This window comes from Epinephelus lanceolatus, chromosome 15 (genome assembly GCF_041903045.1).
Source record: "Epinephelus lanceolatus isolate andai-2023 chromosome 15, ASM4190304v1, whole genome shotgun sequence".
NCBI classification, from domain to species: Eukaryota; Metazoa; Chordata; class Actinopteri; order Perciformes; family Serranidae; genus Epinephelus; species Epinephelus lanceolatus.
This window is the reverse complement of record NC_135748.1, coordinates 31,346,029-31,372,390: the sequence shown is the minus strand read 5'-3', so window position 1 is coordinate 31,372,390 and position 26,362 is coordinate 31,346,029. Positions and strand designations below refer to the sequence as shown.

Below are 26,362 nucleotides of genomic sequence, written 5' to 3'. Positions count from 1 at the left end.
AAACATCATTCATTCATTCATTTTACAGAACCGATTATATCCTGTTAGGGGTCACGAGGAATGGGGTGGAGCCTATCCCAGGTGACACTGGGCGAGAGACAGGGTGCACCCTGGACAGGTCACCAGACTATCACAGGGCTTAAATGTAAGGCTAATGTAGCTAACATATGTAGCGAGACATATACGTCACATATGTCATTTGTATAGCATGCTACATATTGTCACCCTTCTCTCAGTGACAGCTTACTGGCTCCAAACCATAGTTGGGAACACGCTGGCTTATAAACATTAATTTAGCTTTGCTCGTTATTAGCTGGTAACTAGCTAAAAGCCATCCGAACCACTCTGCAGAAGGAAGGATGGTGAGGCATTCAGGTGCCGTTCACCAACAATGGCTTTATTGCAGTCTTTACCACATGGCCTTTTCATGAGGTTTAACTGTAGCCCTGAGCTTATCTAGACACTTAATTCTACTGCTATCATCACTGTTTGCTGCATGGGTCTTCATCGTCCTCACAAGGTACCCACAAGGCCACTGCCCTTAAAGGGGGGAAAAGGTGAGCTGGTAAGAATATACTAGCATGCTAGGCTATGTTGTCAACATTGACTTCAGGGTATGAAGAGTCTCCTGTGTGAAAGCCCTGTGTTTTTTTGACCCATCCACCACGCCTCCTGCCCAACCTATACGGACTTGTTTTTGTACAATATTACAAAGACTTGGTGGCTCTTTATGCCATGTCATGTCACCTCCTCTGCTCCTGTAATATTACTACAGCTACTAGAGGGCACCGCCTTAGAACGTGAGTATGGGCCACAAAAAGCTGCTTGCACAATCGACCTATGTGGTTGCTTTATTTCTGAGAGCGAAACTGAACCACGTGTTAACCACAGTGTTGTCACAACAAAAAGTTTTAATATAGGGCCCATCCACTACATATGAAATGTACAAACAGAACATATCCATTGTTTTCAGAGATGCACAATACCAACATTTATTCTGGCAAAAAAGTGTTGATTCAGCTGTGTGGCCCTTTTGGATGCTGCAGTTTGTGGTGCAATTGCATTGCATTATACTGACAGGTGTTTGTGTTATTTTCTGTTATCAATGAGAGACGGCAAAACAACACAAACACCTCTCTGTATAATGCAATGTATTTCAACAGCACCACCACTTACATCTTCTAAAATGACCCTGCAGTGAATAAACCTTCATGAAGGCGGATTTATTGCAGGACTGTATAAAGGTTAGCGGGGAAAGGCTTGTTCCTACTGAGCAGCTCTGCGTTCGAAGGGTTCATCAATCAATAAATCATCAATCATCACTCTTTATGTTACAATACTGAGTCTGAGTCTGAGTGACTGATGCAGAGTTTCTAGTCATGGGATAAAGTCATGGTAAACTGCAATTAAAAAAGTATCATGCACAGAAGAAGAAATAATAACAATAGAGTACAAAGTGTTATGTCAACCACTGATGTGCCATGTTATCATTTGAGTATGATCAACGTCTCCTTCCAGAGAGATACACACTGCATGTTTGATCTTCTCTCCCACTGAGAAACACAGTAGCTGGAGGAGTTAAGAACATCAAACAAAGAGGAATAAATGACGTCACTCGCTCTTCCATCCTTCCTCGGAGTCTCTTATGCCAGGCTTTCACACTTCACGCTGCTTCTCTGAGGTATGCAGATATGTGTGTGTGTGTGTGTTTGTGTGCAGGCACATGTGTGGTTGAGGCGGGCATGCGGGGAGAAAAAAAAAATCTCCCACAGTCCTTTGCAGCGTGACTTCCAACAGATAAGGAAGATAAAAAAGCAACTTTGAAGTTTTATTCGGTTCTTAAGAGGGCAGAGGAGAAAGGAGGAGGAAGAGGAGGAGGAGGAAGAGGAGGAGGGCCGGGGCGCAAAACAGGCAGGGACACTGCAGGTAAAAGCGAAAAAAGGGCATAGAGAGAAAGAGGAAGATACAGGTGTGATTGGTTAACAAGATGAAGCATTACTTTGAGCCGTAATCCTAATCTGCATCCCATCCGTTTGTTTAAATCCTGAGACCCCGGATTGCCACGGTAACAAGATTACCATGACATCAGCGAATGCATGAGGTCATAACTGCACACGCCTCTGATCTGTGGTCACCAATTTTAAATAAACCAATGGTAAGACTTTTTAGGAGTGACACGCATGCATACACACACCACCCTCACTCCCTACATGAGACACACACACACAGTGACGTAAGGGCATGTCACATACATGCTCCTCCTTCAAACCCTTATTCACACACACATTGGTTTAAACACACACCAATGCAGTAAATGGAAAGCACACAGCTGCTCTTTGTACAGAGCGGCTGTCACAGTGGGTGAGCATAAAAGCCCATACGGCCCAGGTCCCCAACCGTCGCTTTGTGTGCGTGTGCGTGTGTCTCAAAGTGACTGGTGAATATTTAAAGAGTGTGTGGAGCACTTTGCCTGAGGAGGAGCAGAGTGGATGTGTTCTGTCATCAGAAAGAAAAAAGACTGGTTGCCTGTGTCCGCCCCCCCCCCCCCCCCCTCTTTTCCTCTCCCTTCGCTGCATGGCGACAGAGGAGTCACGGCGAGAAAGTATGAAAACAACACACACGTTCACACACACAAACCAGCACAAACGCAGGAAATGTTTTGTCGCTGCCAAAGCCGAGGAGACAGTCGATGGGCAGAATGTGTCATCGTTCACACGCTCAGGCATGTGCGTGTGTGTCGGTGGTGTGTTTGTGTTCATATGACCAAAATATGATTAGCTGCCCTCTCAACTTGTCCTTGCATCCATCAGGGAGAAAAATGACTTCTCCCGCGGGAATGGGGAGGAGCTGCGATCAATCAATTAGCCGATCAATAAGTCTGTCAGTCAATAAGTCGTCCCGTCAGTCAGTCAGGGAGCGTGTTGGCCAATGGTCGGCGAGGGAGGGTCCCCCATTCCCGCCCTCTAGCCACGGCACTGTGTGCAGCAAGGCGCTTCCTCAATTCGGAGAACTGCAACTCCCATAAGCCCCATCAAATATTCACAAGCATCAGAAAGAAAGAGAGAAGGGGGAGACAGTGGAGAAACAGAGGCATGATAAAAAAGAAGAAGGAGGGAGGGCTGGAGAGATGAGAGTGGAGGAGAGAGACGTGGCAAAATAAAGGAAGGAAATACCAACGAGGGAGTGGACAGGAGGAGATGGAGGGAGAGAAGGAGCTAAAGGAGGAAACAGAAAGAGGGAGGATGACGGCGAGGGAGAGAAGAGGGGAGAGAATGTGTTTAATTATTCAGCATTACCCGTGTTCTCTATTTATGGCCCTTTTAGAGCAGCCAGTAGAAGCTATATATATACACATACTGTAGGCACAGGCAGCTCCCTTAAGTACAGCTCACCAGGAAAGTTTCAGCCCAAAAAAACAGGGGAAACAAGAAAAAAAAACGTGATTACATATTGATAAGAGAAGCGCGCTGGAGCGAGGGATGAAGAAGGGATGGGGATGATTAGACAGAGGAGGGGAAACGAGGAAAAAGAACTGCCACTGAGATGTAAGATGAGAAACGGGAGACAGAGGCAGAAACTAAAATTATCTTTTCGCTGCGGCTACTCGTCTATCACCGCTCTCAGCCCCAAACTATTTTTTGCTGACAGGGGGAAAAAACACTGCAACAAAAAACAACAACCTGGAACAACTTTTCAAGATATTTTTTTAATTGAGATGAGACGTTGGGTGTGTGTGAGAGGGGGAAAGAAGAGAGAGAGATGGAGAGGGAGGAAAGAGCAGTGTGGAGCAGATCTGTATCATTTAACTAGATGGGGTAATGGAATTGTTGATAAACCTGTTATCTCTTGCTCCCAGACACACAGAACTGCAGCGACGTGGCACATTACCGGCCCTCTAACACCAATAACATAAAACACTGCGCTGGCCATTATGATCACACACACACAAAAGGGTGCATGCATGGGTACACATAAACTTACATAACTCTGGCTTCATTACACACCAAGTAAAAACTACTGCAGCAGAATGCAGTTGGACTGGTTTTAGAGTCGTGTTTTTGCCGCAGGAAAAATATCTAATGTGAGAAAAGGCAAACAAATGACTATTATACATTTAAGGTTCAACTGAATATAATTTTCATTCATTCATTTGCCATAACCGCTTATCCTGTTGAAGGTCGCAGGGGGGCTGGAGCCTATCCCAGCTGACATTAGGCAAGAGGCAGGGTACACCATGGACAGGTCACCAGACTATCACAGGGCTGACACATAGAGACAGACAACCATTCACACTCACATTCACACCTACGGACAATTTAGAGTTATCATTAACCTGCATGTCTTTAGACTGTGGGAGGAAGCTGGAGTACCCAGAGAAAGCCTACGCTGACACGAGGAGAACCCATCCCGGGGGTCAAACCCCTACTCCAGGTTTGAACCAGGAACCCTCTTGCTGTGAGGCCACAATGCTAACCACTGCATCACTATGCCACCCGAAATATAATATAATAAGTATTTTTTCACTATTGTATTATCACCTAGGAATAAAAACTGTAGTGTAGTGTTTCCATTACTAGGGATGCACAATATTGGTTTTATGGCCGATATCCGATATTCCAATATGTGACAACTCATTTGACTGATATCAATATATCCACTTTTTTCCCCACCTAATTTTAGTGATCATTAAGTCTCTTCTGAAGTAGAATAAACATCATATTATACATGCATACTCTTATTGTGATGGCCCACCAGCAGATGACGTATGTAATATTTATTCACTGTGCAAAATAAGAAAAACTATGCTGGCCAATTCATTTTAAAGTCGATATTGGCCGATACCGACGACATGCCGATATTATCGTGCATCCCCATTAATTGCCTTTGTATCTACACATGTAGAGGCCCCTCGTCCAAGGAGTCCATCATGTTGCACTGCCTTGTTTCTGGTGTAGCCCAGAACCAGCAAACAAAACACTGGCTCTAGATAGGGCCATTCATGTTTTCACGTCGGCCACTGTAGATTTCAGCCCCTCTGCGACAAACACTTTTTTAAATGTGAAACTGCTTTACTTAGTGTTTTTAAATCACCAGGTCAGTTTGTTTCAAGAGGAAGAGACCTCTGCGAATTATTCCACCCCTGGTTAAATCATTCTTAACATCTGGATTTTAGTTCATGAGAGAATTCTAGAGTACTGGCCAAAAAACTGACCTTTGACCTTCAAACAACAAATTCTAATTGGTTCATTCTTGAGTCCAAGGGGACATTTGTGTCAAATGTGAACAAATTCCTTCAAGGTGTTGTTGAGATATCAAGTTTAGGAGAATGAAACGGATGCAACATCACACTGACCTTGACCTTTGATCACCAAAATCTAATGAGTTCATAGCTGAGTTCAAGTGAACATTGTGCCAATTTGAAGGGATTCCCTAAAGGCATTCTTGAGATGCTGCATTCACAAGAATGGGACAGAGGGACGGATGAACAACCCGAAAACATAATGCCTCCAGTCACAGCTTTTGCCAGTGGAGGCATGGAAAAGGTGAGCACACATTAGCAGGTGCTGGACTGGTGGCCCATCTGCAATGAGCCCAACAGCATCAGAGAAACACTGATTTGTTATATGACATCATTCTGTGTTTTTATCGATTTACATCACTGATAATTTGGCTCCCAATAGGAACCTCTTGAACATCTGGATCAGAAAAAAGGTGAGCTCAAATTACATTATTAAAGATAAAGGTGAGCAAACATAAGCAGGTGCTGGGCTAGCAGCCCATGTGCAAAGTGCCAAACAGCATCATTTGTTATGTTAACAGCTTTATTCAATGTTTTTACAAGTTTTAATCATCTGTTCCATTTGTTTTGGAGAGGAAGAGACCTCTGCGGATAATCCATCTTCCAGTAAAAACCTCCTGAACAATGAACACTGACGGTATCCTCACCAGGCGTTCAGGCTTGGCACATGGGAGACGTTTCAGCTGGTTGCAATCTGCAGTCCTCACCACTAGATGGCACTAAATCCGACACACTGCTCCTTAACGGGTTCCTTGTTTTGTGATGCTTTCATGTCATATTTCTGTTAAACTAAACTTCAAATCTGAAAGCTGCTCAGGAAATTTGACTGCTTTTAGTTTTTACCTGATGCATTTTTCACTTCAGCCGACAGGCTTATTAAACTTTTAACAAGCCCGAAGGTAGCATAAATTTGTCTATCCACATGAATGAATAATGCAGCTTCAGTGAAATGAAAAAACAGCAATGTTGCTGTTAGACGATTGTATCTGATAATATTGATATATTAATCTGCATAAATCTCTGGAAACATTAAAGAACAATACAATAAAAGATTGCTTGAGTCAAGGAGTGTTGTAGAGATTCTCAATTTTCTCCACTGCAGCAGCGAACACTGGTGTGAAGGAAAATATCAAGGCTCAACTTGTTAACTTGCAGTCTATGATCACAGATACATCAGAGCAAAACTGGCCCCTGGCCACTGAGCAAATTGAATTTATTTTTGGAATCAAAACGAGGAATAAAATCGTGTTTACAGCCTGCCTGACTCTAATCTTTACATCTGAGCGAGAAAATTCAAAGTCCAGCTCCACAGCACACAGACAAGAATTCATTGATCCGGACTGGGGATACTACAGTATCTACTACTACAGTCCAGAGTCACATACAGTACGGTTCTCCTATGTGCTATTTTCCTGATATAACAAGTGTCTAAAATTGGTTCAGAGAGCCGGAGCAATTCCAGTTCACTAATACCCACCAGGCTGAAGGTCAATTTATCATCTCAGTGACTCTGAGATTCACCTGCTCACAAGATGTTGATCCTCTTCAGGCGGCTTGCCTCAACTGCATGAGGAATTTAAAACAGATGGCATTTTTACTCAAGTGACTCTGCCCCTTATCTGTATGTATGAATACAATCCTTTCTGGTTTACATCTGCATCTTATTCTATGGCGCTGAAGGGGAAATATCTGAACCATTATAGTTTCTGCCTTGTGTACTATTATTTTTTATTAAAGATTGATATTTCTATTAGAGCTGCAGCTAACTATTATTTCTATTATTAATCAATCAGATTATTATCATATTATATTTGGTGTTGTTCACGAGTGAGGGTAGAATGGAGCGTGAGATGGATCGGCAGTTTGTTACAGCGTCTGAAGTGATGCCGGCGCTGAGCTGAACCATCGTGGTGAAGAGGGAGCTGAGCCAGAGGGCAAAGCTTTCGATATACTGGACGGTCTACGTCCCAACCCTCACCTGTGCTCATGAGCTCTGGGTAGTGACCAAAAGAATGAGATCGCTGACACAAGCGGCCGAAATGAGTTTCCTCTGTGGGGTGGCTGGGCGCAACCTTAGAGATAGGGTAAGGAGCTCGGACATCCGGAGGGAGCTCGGAGTAGAGCCGCTGCTCCTTCGTGTCGAAAGGTGGCAGTTGAGGTAGCTCGGGCATCTGATCAGGATGCCTCCTGGGCGCCTCCTGTTTGAGGTGTTCTGGCCACGTCCCACTAGTAGGAGGCCCCGGGGCAGACCCAGAACACGCTGGAGGGATTATATATCTAATCTGGCCTGGGAACGCCTTGGAGTCCCCCAGGAGGAGATGGAAAGCGTTGCTGGGGAGAGGAACATCTGGGGTGTTTTGCTTGGCCTGCTGTCCCCACACTCAGCCCAGATAAGCGGATGAAAATGGATGGATGGATGGAGTGAGTCAAAAATAGTTTGCAAATGTCATAAAATAGTTATTAAAAAGCTCATGGTGATATTTTGGTGACATACTTGTTTTGTTTGAACAACCAAATTGATTTTACTTTACTTCATACTTTCACTTTTGCTCTTATACCTTCCCTCTGAGCATCTTCGTTACTCAAACCTCAGAAGGTTTGGCAAATAAGTGCTCCTAGCTTGCAAGTTAGATCACAGGTTACATACATGCAAACAAGTGCTTTCAAGGCTGCAGCTAAGTTTCGATTTCCAATCAAGCCCAGGATGCAGTCAGATCAGATGCTACATGCTATAGCTACGACATAACAACAAGACTGACTTCATGGTGGAAAAAGAAAATGGCGTCCTGCAGCAGAAAGGATGAGTAATGATTCAAGGAGATGAAGATTTGTGACAGGGAACTGTGAGGGTGACTGCTGCACTGCAGTGTGTTTCCTTAAATCCTTCATCCTTTCAGTTGTGAAGAAGGCCTTGTTTTTCTTCAAGTGTGACGTAGGCTTGATTTTAAGGTGGTGTTCTTGTAAAGGAGAAATAAACTTGCTGGCTTACTTGCTTGTACTTTCACTTTCAATACTTCAGTGCATTTAGTATCATAAAATAACTTTTAATACTGAAGTATGGTAAATGTCAGACACTTAGAATATTACTGGAGTAAAAGTTTCAAATAGGTGACTTTAACTTTAACCAAAGGTATTTTCTGGTAAGATATCTCATTTTCCTTGGGTATGTTCTTTCAGGTATGTCATCCATCACTGAAGCTCACAAAAAATCTATTGCACACATTCAAAACTTCATAGGTGCACTCTCAAATGAAATCATGGAAATGCCACTTTTGGATCTGTCGACCAACAGCAGCATGGAACCAACTTCAGTTTAGACTCCATTGAGTATTATACTACACTGTTCAACACAATCACAAACCAGTGTGGATCAGCTGTATGGTCTGCAGACCCAACAGGCCGGTGCTGTTGCCATAGGCACTCTGTGGCTCGGTAATGTATAGGAACAGACTGGCTGAATGTCAGCCAGTAAATGAGCCGTGACTTTCACCAAGACAGCAGAGTCAGCAATAGATGGATACACATAACTCTCCTGTTCTCCATTCCTTTTGTGTTTTTTCCTCCCTTCTGTCCCTAATATCCACACACACACACACACACACACACACACACACACAGACATGCACACATACACACATGTGAGGATGTCAGATTATTTCTACAAGCTTGAAGAAGTATGTCCGACCTCTGCCTGACCTTTTATCTGGTCCAATCGGCTGTAAGAACAACTCCTCTCCATCACCACCTGACCTTGACTCTCCGCTCCATTAGACACACTCTCACACACGCACAAAACACATGCACTCACAGGGGCCTTCACATGTCCACACCTTCAAGTATTTGACAAACACATGTTTGTTCTGGCTAGGGGGTTAATAAACAAAGTGTCACAGGCTGGTGCTGCATCCTGCAGAGTGGCAGGATGCAGCAGCAGAATCAGGAAAGGGAAGCGAGGACTAGTGAATGACGGGCCATCATGGAGGGAAGAGGAAGTTCAGACAGTGACATGGAGCGAGAGATAGTGTTTGAACGACAGCGGGAAACAGCTGAGTCCAGCTGACAGCGAAAAACCTCAAACCGCAGTGATGTCACAACGTCACTCTTACTGAGCACGTCCTGTGTCTCAGAGAAAGCCCCTGAAATACCTGATCAAGCAGAGAGGAATCATAACCCCCCTGCAGAGCTAAAGAAAGTCATGCAAATGCAGCAGAGAAGGAGAAAGTGAAGAAAAAGGAGTAAGGGAAATACTCCTAAAAGCACTTTAATGTGCCCCAGTTTCTGCGTCTCCTCTCTGCTTTTACATTCGCTCCATTTCTCTCAAGCTTGTGCACTGCTTTTATCTCCTGTCTTCTCTGTTTCCTTCAGTTGCAGCGCACATTCCTATTCTTTATTCCATATAGGCTCGGAAAGAATGAATAAAAGCTGATAAGAGAGGGGAGGGGCTGCTATCACAAAGACAGACTAATGTGCATCAAAGTCTGTTTATGTGCTTATCTTACCTTGTACACCTGCCCATAGGTGCCATTTCCCACCAGCTCAACCAGCTCAAAGATGCCAGCAGGATCCTGGAACAACAAAGGAAACATAGTGGGATCATTAGGATGAATAGAAGCGTTATTCATATATACAACTCAACATAATGTTTAAAAAAAGGTTTCCAGCTACAGCTTTTTTTATGCAACACGGTACAGATGACAGGAATGATGTAGCATGACATGTCTATTTTCTTAGCCATGCTAAAGACGTAGCACCAGGGATGACAGTCAGCAGGTAGGTCAGTCGGTCCAGCACCTTGGTCAAGACTGAAATAGCTCAACAACTATTGGAAGGATTGCTAAGAAGTTTTGACCTGACACTCACATGGTCCTCAGAGGATGAATTGCAATGACTCCTAGCACCACCAGGAGGTTGACGTTTTTGGTTTTGAATGAAATGCAGTGTCTTCCACAGAATTGTAATGTGTGCTGGTGGCTACCACTGTCTGAATTCAAAGGTTCTTGCGTGTCTGTGAACGCAGCACAGGTGTAACTCTTCATGAGTGTTTGACTTCAGACTTTTTCCACCAAAACTTAGCTCCCACTTAAGTTAGCCAATGTTACTTAGCTAATTTTGATAAAATTACTTACCTAAAGTTATCTAGCTAGCAGGGTGAACCGCTGAGCATTACACAAGCTATGCTAACTTCTTTGGACATTTCCATCATACTCAGCTGTACTTTGTGTTTAGTGCTAATTAGCAAATGCTAGCATGCTAACATGCTACACTATGATAGTGAACACTGCAAACATTACCTGCCAAACATCAGCATATTAGCATTGTCATTGTACACGTGCTAAGAGGCTGACATTAGCATTTAGCTCAAAGTGCCACTGTGCCTGAGTACAGGCTCACAGACCTGCTTGCATGGCGGTAGACTCTTAGTCCTGATATCTATTTTGCAGCAGTGGATAACGGCATTTCAAGCCACGTCTCACTATCATCCATCCATCCATCCATCCATCAATTTGCATCCGCTTATTCGGGGCGCAGATGTCCCTCTCCCCTGCAACGCTTTCCAGCTCCTCCTGGGGAACCCAAGACGTTCCCAGGCCAGATGATATATCTAATCCTTCCAGCATGTTCTGGGTCTACCCCAGGGTAGTCTCGCTCAGCCAGACCTTTCTCAAGAAAAAAAAAGGTCTGGCTGGGCCGTCTCTCACTTTAAGATTGGAGAAAAAAACGCCCCGGCTGCTTGTATTTCTTTCAACCAATCACAATCGTTCTGGGCGGTGTCACAGCAACGCTGGGCTTGCAAAAATATTGCTGGGGGAAACAGGTTTTGGTGTAACACGCCCACAAAAATATCGCCTACAGGACGCGAACCATGGCAGAAAAATGGCTACATCCCCGCAAGATCAAACACTGCAAAAATTAGTAAAGGACGTGTTGAAAACTGCAACCGGAGGTGGTAGGGCGGGACTTCAGCAGGTGGCTCGTTCCGCCCAATGAGAGGCTGATCTCTGCAACAAACTTCCGCCCACTCAGACTACCCCAGGGCCTCCTACCAGTGGATCGTGGCCAGAACACCTCCAACAGGAGGTGCCAGGCAGCATCCTAATCAGATGCCTGAAAAGACGGAGCGGACAGTCTCACTCCCAGGGCAGCAAAATACGCCACTTAGGCAGTACCTCTGGCATAACTATAGTATCACTTTAGTTATAAAAGTGATGTTGGGGCATATAAGCATGTGTATGAGACACACAGGGCTGCCAACCAGCTCCGATGTAAACCCATCTGCATCATTCAGAGCAACCGACATAGTAGAAAGAGTGCAAAAGCAAAGGACTTTGACCCAGGAGATTGGTGTTTGTGTCCTGTGTGAAATCACAAGTAAACGTCAAGTTATTTTATCAACATCTTCCATGATTTTCCCCCAACCCTAACTGAGTAGTTTTGTTGCCTGAACCTAGCAGCTTACCCCTTCATAGTCATTCGAGTCGACTCATGTGACTTACCACTGAGCCTCTCTGCGTCATCAAGATCCGCTGACCCCCTAAATCAAGACACAACGCAAAAGGCTGCCCTGGTGTCATTATAAAAACACCAAGAGCTTCTGCCCGAGTGTCATAATATGATGAGTAGGGATGAGAGTGTTGGCATTTTTAACAGTGGTGTGATATGGTCCTCTAACCCAAGCACTGCTGATGTCTTACTCTACCAGCTGAGCTCTCTGGGTGTTGATACATTGGTCTGAAATGCAGTGCTGGATTGTTTTAGGCTTGGGTCCAGACTAGCTAATAATTTAAGCCCACAGTCGCTAGGTTGCCAACACTGAACTCAACGCATCTCTGACAGGGAGCAACTTGAACAGTGCATAAAACCCACTGACCTCTGCACACACACACACACACACACACACACACACACACACACACACACCTCCCCCTTCCTCTCTGCCGCGTGTTGCTACGGCATTCCAACAATAGCTGGTATTCACCCTCTCCTTCCTTCTCTCCCTCTTTCACACTCTCTCTGTTCCACCAGCTTCTGTTCTCCAACCAGCCGAAGTCCATCTATGTCTCCCTCACCCTTTTATCTACACATGCTTTCTTTCTCGCCTTCATTCCTGATGGGGTCCAGGACAAGTCCTTCGTTCCAGCAGGGTCTCAGAAACACTGAGGCCCTTTTACCAGCTTCTTTTACGTCTCTTTTCTCCCTGTGCGCCCTTCTCGCTATGAAAAAGTTCTGCAAATGTCTTTTTCTTTGCTGTCCGTCTCAGCTGTCTTCAACTTTGTGCCTCATTCTTTCTGCCAGAGGCCTGTGGAGATGTCAGAGCTAACGTTGGGCCCTTGTTTACTCAAGAATTCCATATTCAAAATGTCTATCATCAGCGATCCTTTAAAGTGTGAGGTTCTGTAGGGTTGTAGGGCTCTCACTGAAGATTCTCACTAGAAACTATTTGTCATGGATTGCCTTGTTACCAATTCTCCTGGACCAGCTAAAAATACACCAGTATCCAAGGTGATGGCTGTCATTTTTCATCCTTTTTTTACTTTTGAAATGGCTCTTCAGTATCATCTAGGGACGAGCCAAAGAAGATCTCTTACTCCAGGCAAAGCTGGAGGCTTATTTCGCTGCTGATTCACAGAAATAAACTGCAGTATTGTGTAGATCCACACTGGGAGTCATGCAAAGCTTGAGAACAGACGATATTACACGATACCCACTTTTCACAGACAATTCCCCTCTCAATAAAGCATCTCTTTATTTCCGTTCTGAAAAGCCACACATGCACTCTATTTCCATCCCAGTCTCTCTCGTCTCTAACCTCGTCACTTCTCTCTCCTGTGTCTGTCGTTCACGGTCTGTCCTGGGTTTTTTTGTTGTTTTTTTTATCAGACTCTTTGTCGCCTTCTCTTTCTCACTCCCTTGCACTTCTCTTTCATGCCCTGCCTGTGAATTTTCAATTGAACTTTCAGCTAACTTTGATGGCATAACTCGCAAGATCAAAGCGTGCTGTCACAGTACATGGGGAAGGAAGTGACACAGGATTATGGCCAAATGAAGAAAGAAAACTAAAAGTGCATTCTGGGGCTCTACAGTATAATACTGTGTAGGCCTGCATGCTCAAGTAGGGCCCTGTGAAATCCGTTTTTTTTTTTTTTTTTTTTTTTTTACAGATTACTTGTTTTCCATTTTAATTTCTCTCAGTTTTGTGTTTTACACTCTAAGCACATTTTGTCAGAAGTGTCATCAGACTGTCAGCAGAGTGTCTAATCATGTGTTGGACTGATAAAACTTCCATTATTCAGTGAGGAAATATTCAATTTGATGTAATACCACATTCCACTATTTTTTTTAAATCAAAGAAAGTGCTTCAATACAGTTAGAAAACAAAGCAATTCATCATTTTGAAAATAAAGTGCTTTAAATCAATTAAAAAAATAAATAAATTTAGATGTTAGTGTCAAATTCCGCAATTTTTTGGGTGACTTAGCCGTCTCAGGGGCCTCTTCTGCATGACTGCAGGGTCCAACAACAGTGTTTACAGTCAGCATTTGTTTTCCAGCAACCCAACATCAAAAAAAGTCATTTCAATCACAATTTAGTGGGACTTCTTTACTTGTAGGAAAGGCAGGTAATGTGTTTTTGTACTCTCTGTGAATATAATTCAATTCATCTCATTTCAATATATGTTCAAACTATGGTAACACCTTATTTTGAAAACCGGACATTGTCATATGTAGCCTGGGCTGTTTCAGTGCACTTACACTTAGTTTGACCACAGAGAATCAAGTGACACTAACACAAACATCAGCTGCTGCCTTTGTATGACCCTAAAAGCACAGGAGGACTCAGTTCAGCTGACTAAGAAAAAGACTGGTGTCAAGCTAGCCATCACCCACAACGCCTCCCAGAGATGGCAGTGTTGGCATCCGAAATCAGATCAGCTGTTTGGCCCGATCCTCAGGCGTCATTCATGCTGAGCCTCAGCAAAGTTGGGTAACAGGATGTGGCATGGCTTACTTCATTCAGTATGCCAAGTTTGGGCCGATGCTGGGACAGGCCATTGTTGATAATGGCCCAATGATGACAGTGTAGGCAGCCAGAACCCAGCCAGCTGATTAGGCCCAATTCTGGGGCGTCATTCATGCCGAGTCTCAGCTGAGTCAGGCAATCGGATGTGGCACGACTAATGTCATCCAGCATGCCGAGTTTGGGCCGATGCTGGGCCAGGTCATTTTTGATAATGGCCCAGTGATGGCAGTGTGTCAACCAGAGTCGGGGCAGCTGATTTGGCCTGATTCTTGGGCGTCATTCATGCCGAGTCTCAGCCGAGTTGGGCGACCGGATGTGGCTCAGCTGATTTCATCTGGCATGCCAAGTTTGGGCCAATGCCGGGCCAGGTCATTCTTGATAACAGCCCAGTGATGGCAGTTTCAGCAGCAGGTATCAGGCCAGCTGATTTGGCCTGGTTCTAGGGCATCATTCATGCTGAGTCTCAGCCGAGTCGGGCAACCAGACGCGGCCTGGCTAATTTCATCCAGCATGCTGAGTCCAGGCCAACACTGGGCCAGGTCATTTTTGAGAATGGCCCAGCTGGTATCAGGCCAGCTGATATGGCTAAATACTGGGGTGTCATTCATGCTGAGCCTCAGCCGAGTCGAGCAACCGGGCATGGCCCAGCTAATTTCATCTGGCATGCCTAATTTAGCCAGGTCATTTTGGCTACCCGGGTTTGTTTAAACCAGTGATCAAAGTTGCAATAAACACAAGCAGAGCTGAGTGAAGTGTCGGAGTTGGTCAGTCTGTCTGATATGCATCACTTGCTGCAATAAAAATGATTTAAGTGCAATGAACAGACTGAAATCTTTATCTTACGAGGTAAAACTGATGTTGACAAAGTTCTCCTTTAGGGAAATAATTTGCAGTTGGGAAAAAAAGGTAATAAATCGCAATATATTGTATCGCAATACTCAGCATATCGCAATAATATCGTATCATGACCTAAGTATTGTGATAATATCGTATCGTGAGCCTAATTTATGCTAGCTATGTGTTGTTACATTGGAGTGGAAGATCTGTTGGGGGTTTAAACATAACACAAAATGAACAGCTGCCACAAATCTTTGTACTTAAACTATTAATCAAATATTCATACAGTGTTTTGATATAGTATCACCGCACTCAAGTGCATCAATATAATCTTTCACCCCCGCTTTCTCCCCCTCTCTTTGTCTCCCTCGTTCTGTCTCTATATGTTTGTTTCTGCGGGTCTCAGCAGACCTGTCAACCTGTCAGCGCTTTCTGAAGACAGGGCCTTTTCTTGCTCTCTCCTTCCTTTTCCTGTCGTTGTTTTTTTTTTCACCCTTATTTCTCTGTTGTGTGCAGCAAGACACTCACACATGCACTTTCCCCTCACATACAAACACACACAAACTCATTCTCTCGCACTCCGTCTCAAGTACATCCTCCCGCTGTCTCGCTCTCTCGCACTCTCATAACCACACACACACACACACTCACACACTGTGCCAAAAGCGCACTCCTACACAAGGGCTAGTGTTCAAATGTTCTAACGAGTATGAGTGGGCTCGAAATGAAGAGTATGTGTATAACTAAACGCGCGTGTGTGCGCGGAAAACAGGGGAGTCAGAGAGAGACTGCGAGCCTCTTTCAACAGTGCAGACAGCAGCGTTCTGCAAGCTCTGCAACTGTTTGCCTTGCTATCAGGCCTTCAGCTTATGCAGGTAGATTTTTCCTCCCCACACTTCCTTCTTCTCTCTCCAAGTGTGTGTGTGTGTGTGTGTTTGGCAGCTGTGTGAATTAACTCTCAGAGCTGCATACAAAGTTCTGACAGCAACTCCCATGACACATCTAGGGATGCACTCTCTTTCGCGTTCTGTTTTTACACATTCAGACAGTATGAAAGAAAAACACCAAGCACACACACATTGCTGTAAATGAATATGCATATAAGCATCACAAACACAGGAAGACACATGATGCAGGCATGCATGTGGAGCCTCACCTCCATGCACAACACACAGAATGAGTGCTGCGGTTAGAGAAACAGAGCGTTTTTGCTGCTCCAGTTCATACATGTCCTTAGGCTTGCTGATAAAAATATAGCACGATATCATTCATATTTTATAGGCCACTTGCAGAATGAGCTCTCAGCGTGCGCCGGGCTTTGTCAGTGCGCCTGTATGTGTGTGTACGCGTGTGCGCATCCGTGTGTCAGTGGTTTAGAGTTCCCTATGACTGAGCAATTTTGCCCCCCCCCCCCCCCCCCCCCCCCCCCTTTCCCCTTTTCTTATTTTGTGTTCCTTGTTGAGCGTTTGCCAGAGTCACATGACTGCCACATGACCTCACCAGTGGCTGATGAATCACGGTGTGCGTCTCTGTGTCTGTGTGAAGCTGATGAATAAAAGTAACACATTAAATGTAGCTTCAAAACAACACAAAAGTGCTGAGGGAAGTTAAAGGGACAGTTCACCCCCAAATCAAAAATACACTGTTTTTTTCTCTTACCTGTAGCGCTATTTCTGCCAGCTCTCGAATATAATAGAACTACATGGCACTCCACTTATGGTGCTCAAAGTGTCAAAAAAATACATTTAAAAACTCAACAGAAATGTCACTTTCCAGAAATCATGACCCGGTTACTCAAGATAATCCACAGACCTTGTTGTGAGCAGTTTCATGTAGGAACTACTTTCTTTCAACCGAACCACACTCACCAACTGTATCATTGCAGAAAAGCAGGTGTGCATCTATTGCTAGCTCACCTAGCACCACTGAGCTAGCTACAGCTTAGCCGAGGGGGACCCCATTGATGTTTACATCTCACAGTGTCACAATTACAAGCCTCTCAACCGTGTGTATATGTGCGCTTCCTTCTGTAATACAATTGGCGGATGTAGTTTGGTAGAAAGAAAATAGTTCCCACATGAAACTGTCCACAACAAGGTCTGTGGATTATCTACAATCTACACTGATAAACAGCACTTAAGGATAAAGGATACATATGTAGTTTTGGTTTTGTTTTTGGGGTGAACTGTCCCTTTAAAATGAGATTTGATGTCAGACACACACCAGTTCTCCAAAATGTCAAGTTTTGAGATGAGGTGTACTTCAGCCCTGATGACCGTGCAGTTCTTCTTACGTATCCAATAGTTTCCGAAATCATTTCACTGCAGACCAGACGTCTGAGAAATCTGCAAACCCACAAAGGACTATGACTTCCTTTAACGTCCGTGAGAACAATTTTAAAGCAAAGTTTGACCTGCGAGGCTTTCACATAACAGCAACAACGTGTTTATCATAACTGACACAGTTCCCCTGACCTCAATCACCACTTATCTACAAGTCAGAATTAGAGCAATGTTATCTTGCTGGCATTCAGTGCAACACTGAAAGCATGACATTCATCAGCTATGGGTGGCTGATCTCCATTTTTTATTCTTCACACACAAGTGGTCCAACAAACTACAAGAGGAGCACTTCTCTACATCCATTCATGAAATGCTGTTTGTGTCTGTGTCGGTTTGTCTCCAATTCCCAATTCTATTACTGCTACTACTAAAACTGCTACTACTACAATTACTGTTATTACTACTACTCCTGCTACCACTAAAACTACTGCTATGACTAGGGATCGATCAATATGGATTTTTCAGTGCCGATGCCGATACCGATTATTATGAAACAGAGATACCGATAGCCGATATTTACAACCAATATGTCTGCTTTAAAAATCACAGAATCACAGAATTTAAACACTGACAAAGCACTAATGCAATTAAGCACATATTTATTCTGAGAACTTTTCCAATGAAACAGTAGCTGCCAGCAGGACTTTGAAATAAACTGTGACAAGTAAACAAATGAATGGAAAATAAAATAAAATAAAATAAAATAAAATAAAAGAGAGCTCAATTAAAAGCCAGGCTAAAAAGATAGGTCTTGAGTTTGCTTTTAAGAGCCTAGAGTGGTACGTGCAGGCAGTGAGAAGCACACCAGGCGCAAAACAGCGGCATATCGGTGGAAAAAAAATCATCGATACCGATAACCCTAAAAATTCTTAATATCGGCCCCGATAATCAGCCAGGCCGGTTAGCTACGACTAAGACTTCTGCTACTACAGCTACTGCTAAAACTACTACTACTACTACGAGTTCTACTACTGCTATTTCTGCTACTACAACTACTGCAACTACTGCTACAACTACTTCTATGACCACTAGCCTACAACTACCACTGCTACTGCTACAATTACTGCTACAACTACTGCAACTTCTACTACTTCGGCTACAATTGCAACAACTGCTCCAACTACAACTACTCCTACTGCCACTACTACTACTCCTGCTACGACTACAACTTCTGCAACTACTTCTACTACTTCTGCCACCACTAAAACTACTGCTACAACCAGTGGCGGCTGCTGGTCTTTCAAACAGGGGAAGCTCATTTTAAGTTTACATAAAGTAAGCTATATGGCTTATGGAAATAAGGAACCCCGGACGGCACTCTGACTCCACTCGCAAATATCCGGATGGGACTGAGCTCGAAATGCGAAGCGCTGTCAATCACAAAGGGGTTCAGCCTTTTAGACAATTCCTCCAATCATCATGCATACACCAAGCGTCCTGTCCCGTCTACCACTCCATTTAGCCTGGAAATCCAGACCCAAATCTGGAAAGATTTAGGGTCTGGCTATGAGTAATGCAAATAGCCCAACTTGAGGGGCGGCACCAAGCATGCATTTGTAAATATCACTGCACGCAATTGGATAACACTACGACCAATCAGAACAATACACAGGGTGACGTATACACTTAGCTACCAGCGGAGCTAACTGGTAGATTAGACTCTTGCCATATCTGGTTGGCAAAACAGCAGAAACGTCCTTCTTGCAAAGGAAAGATTCAAGCGCCATCTTCTGTTCCTCTTTTAGAGAAAAAGCCAAGTCTAACTCGTTCATTGTAGCGGCCAAAGCCGTTTCAAACAACTGGTGTTCATCCGTAGCCATCTTGCAATGTTTACTGACTGATTCCGGACTTCGTCGTCGCAGCGCTGTCGTCATCTGTTTAGCTCGCCTCTGGCCCGCCTATATCAGATACACCGATGTGATTGGTGCAGCTTGGCTCCAACGGCATGGGTAATGAGCATCATTACTGATTGCCAGAGTGACTCGCTGAGCAAATTCAAATTGTGCTCTCTCGAGAACTCTGGATTTCCAGGGTAGGTCCATTAGGTTTAAGTGAAGATTTTGTCGCATTTATCCAATGACCGTCTCGCTTTGCTGCATGAAATAAACCTGCTCAGCGCTGTCTCATAGGAATGCTTGGAGGCTCCGTGTCCACCGTGCTGACACGAGAATGTATGACAGGGAGGTCGTGTTTGAAAACTGGTGATAAACAGCTGACATTTGAACATTAGTCATGATGTGAAATGCATCCTAGCGCACATTTAAGGCAATGTAAATTCTTATTTTAATGTAAATTCAATAGTGCATATTTGACCATTTTAGGGGAAGTTCAGCCTCCCTTGTTGTCTCAGAGCAATCGCCCCTGGCTACGACTACGGCAACTACTGCAACTACTACTACTAGTTCTACTTCTGCTACTACTACGACTATACAACTACTGCTACGACTACAACTTCTGCTACTACAGCTACTGCAAAAACTACTACTACTACTACTACCGCTACTACTACTAGTTCTACTACTGCTACTACGACTACTTCAACGACCACTACTACTACCACTGCTACTGCTACTGCTATTACTACAATTACTCCTACAACTCCTGCAACGTCTACTACTTCAGCTATAAATACAACTACTGCTATGACTACTGCAACAATTACTCCTGCTACTACAGCTACTGCTAAAACTACTACTTCTACTACCACTACTACAATTACTGCTACAACTATTGCAACTTCTACTACTTCTGCTACTACTACAACTACTGCTGCTACTTTGACTTTGTCACATCAGTGCTTCAGCATTTCTTATTTCAGCCTTTTCAGTGATTTTTAACCTTTGACATTATTACATTTTAGCTTCCACTTTTTTTAGCAATGTATTTCAGCTCTTAGCATCTCTTGGTAAAACAGTTCAGCTAAGTTAAGTTTAAACTTAACTTAAAATGCATTTCCTGCCTGTGGATGCTGATGTTGAAATGCATTGCTAAAATTGCAGAAATGCAGGAAATGCATTTTCTACTTCCTTTTGCCTATTCCTTTGCCATTTCTTCTTGACATTGAATTTTTTTGTGTTTGCAGAAGTAGGATGTAGTGGGATTAACTTTGGGCATGAGGACACTGAGATGGATGCAGCACTGGATCCACTCTTTTCTTTGAACGGGGGATATTGGTCCATGAGCACAGGCCATTAGAAATAATGGCTTTTAGAGTGCAGGGCTGCAGTTCTTGAGAAAGCCACTTTACGACATGTGTGAGGACTTTTACGGACTGCATTCATTCTTCCATTCTTCAGCCTAACCTTAATCCTTTCCCCTTCATTCCTAACCTTAAGTCTTACTCAACCAAAAGCTTACCCTATAGTTCCAACACCGATACTTAAACCCAGAACAAACACCTCACAATAAAATCAGATGTAAACACGTGCTGAGGTGTTACGAAACGCAATTAACCATGATGCACTTCCTTACCACAACTGCTGAGAAGTTATGAGTAAACAATGTTGGGGTCAAAGACTTAATCGGAAGTGTGACTCATCTGATGATCAACACATACAACAATAGCTATAATGGTTTACTGTGAATAGCTCTTTCTCTAATCCCGCTGTTATGTTGTGGGTAAATTTGACCTACATACACTTTGAGTCAGCGGAAAGCAGCTGAATTTAAATGACGCTTCTTCACATGATCGTTTATGTGACAAAGACTGACGAAGACTCCTCAGTTGGAACACATATTTGTCTGTCATGCTGTAATAATAGACTTTTAATGTATATCAGAGTGCCTTCAATGTCTTTGAATTTACATCTTAAGATATTACTTTCTGATTGAGGAAACTGAGTGGTTAATTATTAATCTGCTGCCATTTGCCAAATTTTTAAAAAGACTTGAGACTCCACCTTTTAACAACAACTTTCCGTCTTCGTTTGGTTGTTTCTGGCTGACACTCAACTTTTTTAAGATAATTCCTGTAAAAGCGCCTGAAGGACAAACACTGAGTGCATCAAAACCACACCCAGGATTCTTGTCCAAGCCATTTTGATACTGTACTACTTCATCAGGTCTGAATGTCTGTAAATCTAAAATTCGGTGTTTGTCTGTGTCAGCCCTGTCTGTCGCAGGATTCTTGAGAGCAGGCTGTAACCTGCAGATCAAAGGAGATTTTATTAGCGGGAGCATGAAATTTATTTGCCACAGAGGCCTTGGCATGAGATGTCTATCTGATATGATTTCTCTTATCAGCTTAAGACCAAACATTTCTATCTACATCCGTATGTTCATGAAGCAAAACACCAACAGTGCAGTGAGTGAGTAATAAACTTCCACTAAAACATAAATAAAACAGTGCAGACGCAGCGGCTCTAATCACTGAGATTGTATTCACACAGTGACACAAATTACAGAGATAGACTACAATCTCGAAACAAACTGCACTCATTACAGACAAGAACAAGCAATATGTTCTTTGTGCTCATGCAAAATCACGAAAAGAACATTCTACACCTACTGAACATTTAAACCACATCCTGTCCATTATCTGTCTCTATCTATCTGCAGAGCTACGGCTGATGTTATTTTCATTATCGGGTTAATCTGCTGAATCTGTTCATTGTGCATATCTGCAGATAAAAAGCAAGACTAAGTACTGAACTTTCTCAGAGTGGAGTTAAGTTATGTCCGTATCAACCAGACCTGAGTTAAGCATTTCTATTACAGTAGCTCACTTAGACGCCAGATACACGAGGTGTGCTACAGAGTGGTGTAATATCTGCTGGAAAGTTAAGATAATTACATTTAAAACTGCACTACTAATCAATATTTTTATGTTAACGATGGCTCACATTACTATGTAACATGACATGTAATGTAAAAGGGGGTCACTCACAGTTAGAAACCTACAGGAAACCATGACCAGACTCTGCAGCTCCCTTCAGCTCTAGAGTCTTTGAGCTTACTGTCACTGCACTCTTATCAAGCTACACTCCAGTGGGACTGCAACTCAGTTATTTTCATAGACAACCAATCTGCCAGCTATTCTTACAATTATGATCGATTTTTATTTAGTGTCAAAAATTTTTGCAAATGCTGATCACAACTTCCCAGAACCCAAAGTGACATATTCAATTTGCTAATTTTGTCCAACCGACACTCCCAGACACTTCATTCACTATCATAAATGACAAAGAAAAGCACCAAATTCTCACATTTCAAAGGCTCGTACAAGCGCGTTTGACATTTTCGCTTGAAAAATGACTGAAGCCATTACCTGATCAGTGTTAATTTTGCTGACGAACACTATGACGACCTTTTGTTGATGACAAAAACAAGACGATGAAAAGCTAAAAATAAAAAATCTGCATTTGATTTTGTAGTTATTTGTGGCGTCAAAGTTTTTGAGACCGTAAATAGAGAGAGGTTTAGCTTTTCCAATGATAACCAGTAAGTGTTCACTTATAAATCCCCCCTTGAACCTGTCAAAAACTGCTGGAGAAATTCAAGTTTGTAAGTGTGTAGAAAGTATTTGTAGCTGTTGGAAAAAATGTGTCTAAATGAAATTTTTATACAACCTATCACCTGATTTTTTAATAAACAAGCTCTACTTTTTAAAGGGGTTTAATGCACTCTGGCACAAAGTACAGAAGAAAAAATGTTGATGTGAGTCAATTAATTTTCAAGTTGCAAGTTGAGTATCACTGCTCTTAGCTATAGAATTGGGTCAATTTAGAATTTCTGGTTTCTGGTAAGCTAAATGACCATTGCTAATCACAAGCTAGGCTACTTGCTGTTGGCTATATTGTGTATAATTTCCAGTAATATCACAATATAAATTGCGTGTCTCTGTTTCGAAAAGTAACGTTACAAACGTAGGAAGATAGCAAGTAGGCTACTAGCCCACCTTTTACGTGGTTACGTCTGCAGCCTCATCTCGAGCAAATGCGACACTCAAACACAATTTTTATGTTGGGACACAGTGTCATTATGTTCCAGTCAAGTGCAACACCAGGTTAGAGTCGGTATACCAGTCCGGTCTGGTGTTTGGCTTAATATTAAATTGATTTTAAAATTTTCACACCAGCCCAACCCTACTGAACAAGACGTTTTATTGTTATTTTTTTTTTTTTTTTTTAAATCTAATTTTTGGGAGATTGTCAGGGTATAAAGAAAAAAAGTTCTCTTTTTGTTATGCAATCAGAACCCTTTCATAGGGTTGTGTTATGGACCATTTATGCTCAACGTTAAATACGGATCCGGATACGGACGGAGCCTTCTGTCCGTGCTCCGCATTCATTTCGTCCGTATTTCTGCATGTTTCCATAAAGCTTACGGATACGGGCCAAACGGCACAGTACCAAACATAAAATTAGCACCTACTGTAGCTGGTGAGCATACTGAAGCATTCAGCAGCTAATAAGCCACATATTTCCCTCAGATAGCCGTGAACAGCTCACAGAGCTAAAGCAGAATGAGTATTGGACTTCCTCAGGTGGCAAAAAACAGGACTCTGAATGAATACTAATGCTGCTCTGTGTCTGGTGGATATGTAAATAGGCAAGTGTTTTGCTAACTAATGTCTTGATGCCCAACTATGTGAGACTCAAAGCATTAGAACAAACATGGGGGAAACTTTTACAACACGGCCAGGATGGTCTTTCTCCAGATCATGCCAGGCTGCTGAGTGTCTAAAGAGTATGTTCCTGTGCACAAGGCAGCAGCCAGGTGAGTGCAGTTAGTGTCTATAGAAAGTGAATTACAGAGATGTGAGGTGGATTGAATTAGAGACCCTAAGAGAATGATAGGAGTCATGCTGGGGCCGGGTCTGCCTCTTATAAAAAACCACTTACACTTAACAACATGGCTCACCACTACTTGCTTTTACAAGGAGATACTATGGTGGCCTAATTCCCAGTACGTCTCACCCAGACATGTACAGTACATTAACAGGAGTCAACTCTTAATCACAGATTTACAGCCCGCTGAAGACGATACGCGCCGCAGAGTTTGTTCTGCGATGCTAATGAACCTATCCGCACCTGCCTCTCGCCTTCCATCCGTCTCTGCCAACTTGTCATCTCACACCTTTTCCTGTCATCCCTCTGTCCATCCCTCCATCCCCCTCATCATTCATCTTTTCTTCTCAATTTTTGCCCGCCTGCTCTCTCCCTCTGTCGTTTCAATCCATCTTTCTTGACTTCCTGCCCGGCACCTTGCGAGTCAGCCACGGCGGAGGGATTCAGCTCCTACTATGGACTTTGTTTACACGCACGTGATTCCTTCAAGCACTTCAGATCTAGTGTGTGTTTATATTTTATGTGTTACAGTATGAGAGGACAGAAAAAGGGAGACAGTGTGCGTTAAGGAGTGCGCTTACGTTTTAATGTATCCATAAATGTCTTTAAAGCATGCTGAAACATCATGCACTCAAATTTTTAAAGTTATGATCTAGAAGATCACAGCTGTTTATTTTAGGATCATCTCTGCTGAGTTGTTTTTGCACTGCACTTCTAAGAAATTATTTGGAAATCAGACACTGTGTGCGCTAGTTTGAAGTCTTTTTCCTTTAATTTCATCAACTTTATCTGCTCAGAAACTGTGCTTACATTACCTAGAAAACACTAGTGTTAATGCTAAAAAGCATAAACTACCTCACTTTCTGTGCATGACTAAATATTCCCAGAAAACCTGTCCTCTACTTGAATGTTTAAAGGAATACTTAACCCACCAATTGACCATTTGTATATCAATTACTCACCCTGTGTTAAGTTGCATTTGTAAAGACAGTTTTGTTTTTCTCACACGCCTTCATGCACGACAAAAAATCAAAACCCTGAGAAAATCGTTCATAAATTGATGTCACAGGGGGCCATGTTTACCACCAGCAAAACTATACCAAAACATTGGTTTACAAACTCTCACACAACGCGTGCAGTATAGTCCAAGTCTCATTTTTCATGTTGTATGCTCAGCACTTCCCAAACACATCAATTTTTGCTAAAAACGTAGTACTTACTACTTAAAACTGAACTGAAAGTGAAACTTATCTAATTCAGTCAGGACCACTTTAGTCTCAGAAAACTTTATGACCATTTGCAGTATTGTATTTGGCAGTATGGCTCTGTTCTGGGACCTCTCTGGTTTTCCAAGGCCTATGCAGAAAGCCTAAGGGGCCGATCACACCTACAGGTGGCGCTAGAAACGCGGATGCTTCAAAGACACTTGAAATGCCTGAAACGCCCTTTCAATGAGCGCTCCTTACAAGGAGCGCCTGTAGAGCAAGGGTGCGTGCGCAACCAGGCGATCAAAACATTGAAAATGGACCCAAGACGGAGCTATGGTGCTACTGGCGCCTGACGCCCAAAAGTTGAGATTATTTCAACTTTCAGCGTCTACAAACACGCATCTAAAAAGACGCCAGAAAAAGAATGTACATCTAAAAAGACACCAGAAAGACGCTCATCATAAAAAATGCTTGAAAACCAGTCAGACGCGCCGTATCATAGGGAATCAATTGTTTTACTGGCGTCTCGTTTCTAGCGGTGGAGAGAGCTCACCTCTCTGCCCTTCCACATGCATACAAGGAAAGCCTAGACCAGAGAAAGCAAACCTAAACGCCCTTCCATGCGACTACAGTACTGCAGCAAAGAACTGCTGGAGAAATTCAAGTTTGTAAGTGTGTAGAAAGTATTTGTAGCTGTTGGAAAAAATGTGTCTAAATGAAATTTTTATACAACCTATCACCTTGATTCTAATTTCTGATAATTGAATTAGCCTTATTAGATTACTTAAAGATTAAAGAAATATGACTAAAAGTTGACTAAAATATAATGAATTTTCATTGACTAAAACATTTGAGTTTTTGTCGACTATC

The 26,362-nt window shown here is 43.0% G+C and overlaps 1 protein-coding gene across 23 annotated transcripts in view; it reads right to left on the bottom strand.

Moving 5' to 3' along the window:
* tnika (TRAF2 and NCK interacting kinase a) overlaps window positions 1-26,362 on the bottom strand; it is a 110,578-nt gene that overhangs the window by 76,547 nt on the left and 7,669 nt on the right. For all 23 annotated transcript variants that reach the window (XM_033642003.2, XM_033642012.2, XM_033642008.2 and 20 more), the window contains exon 2: window positions 9,799-9,864. In XM_033642003.2, coding sequence (XP_033497894.2) covers window positions 9,799-9,864 — 66 coding nt within the window. The remainder of the gene's footprint in view (window positions 1-9,798; window positions 9,865-26,362) is intronic.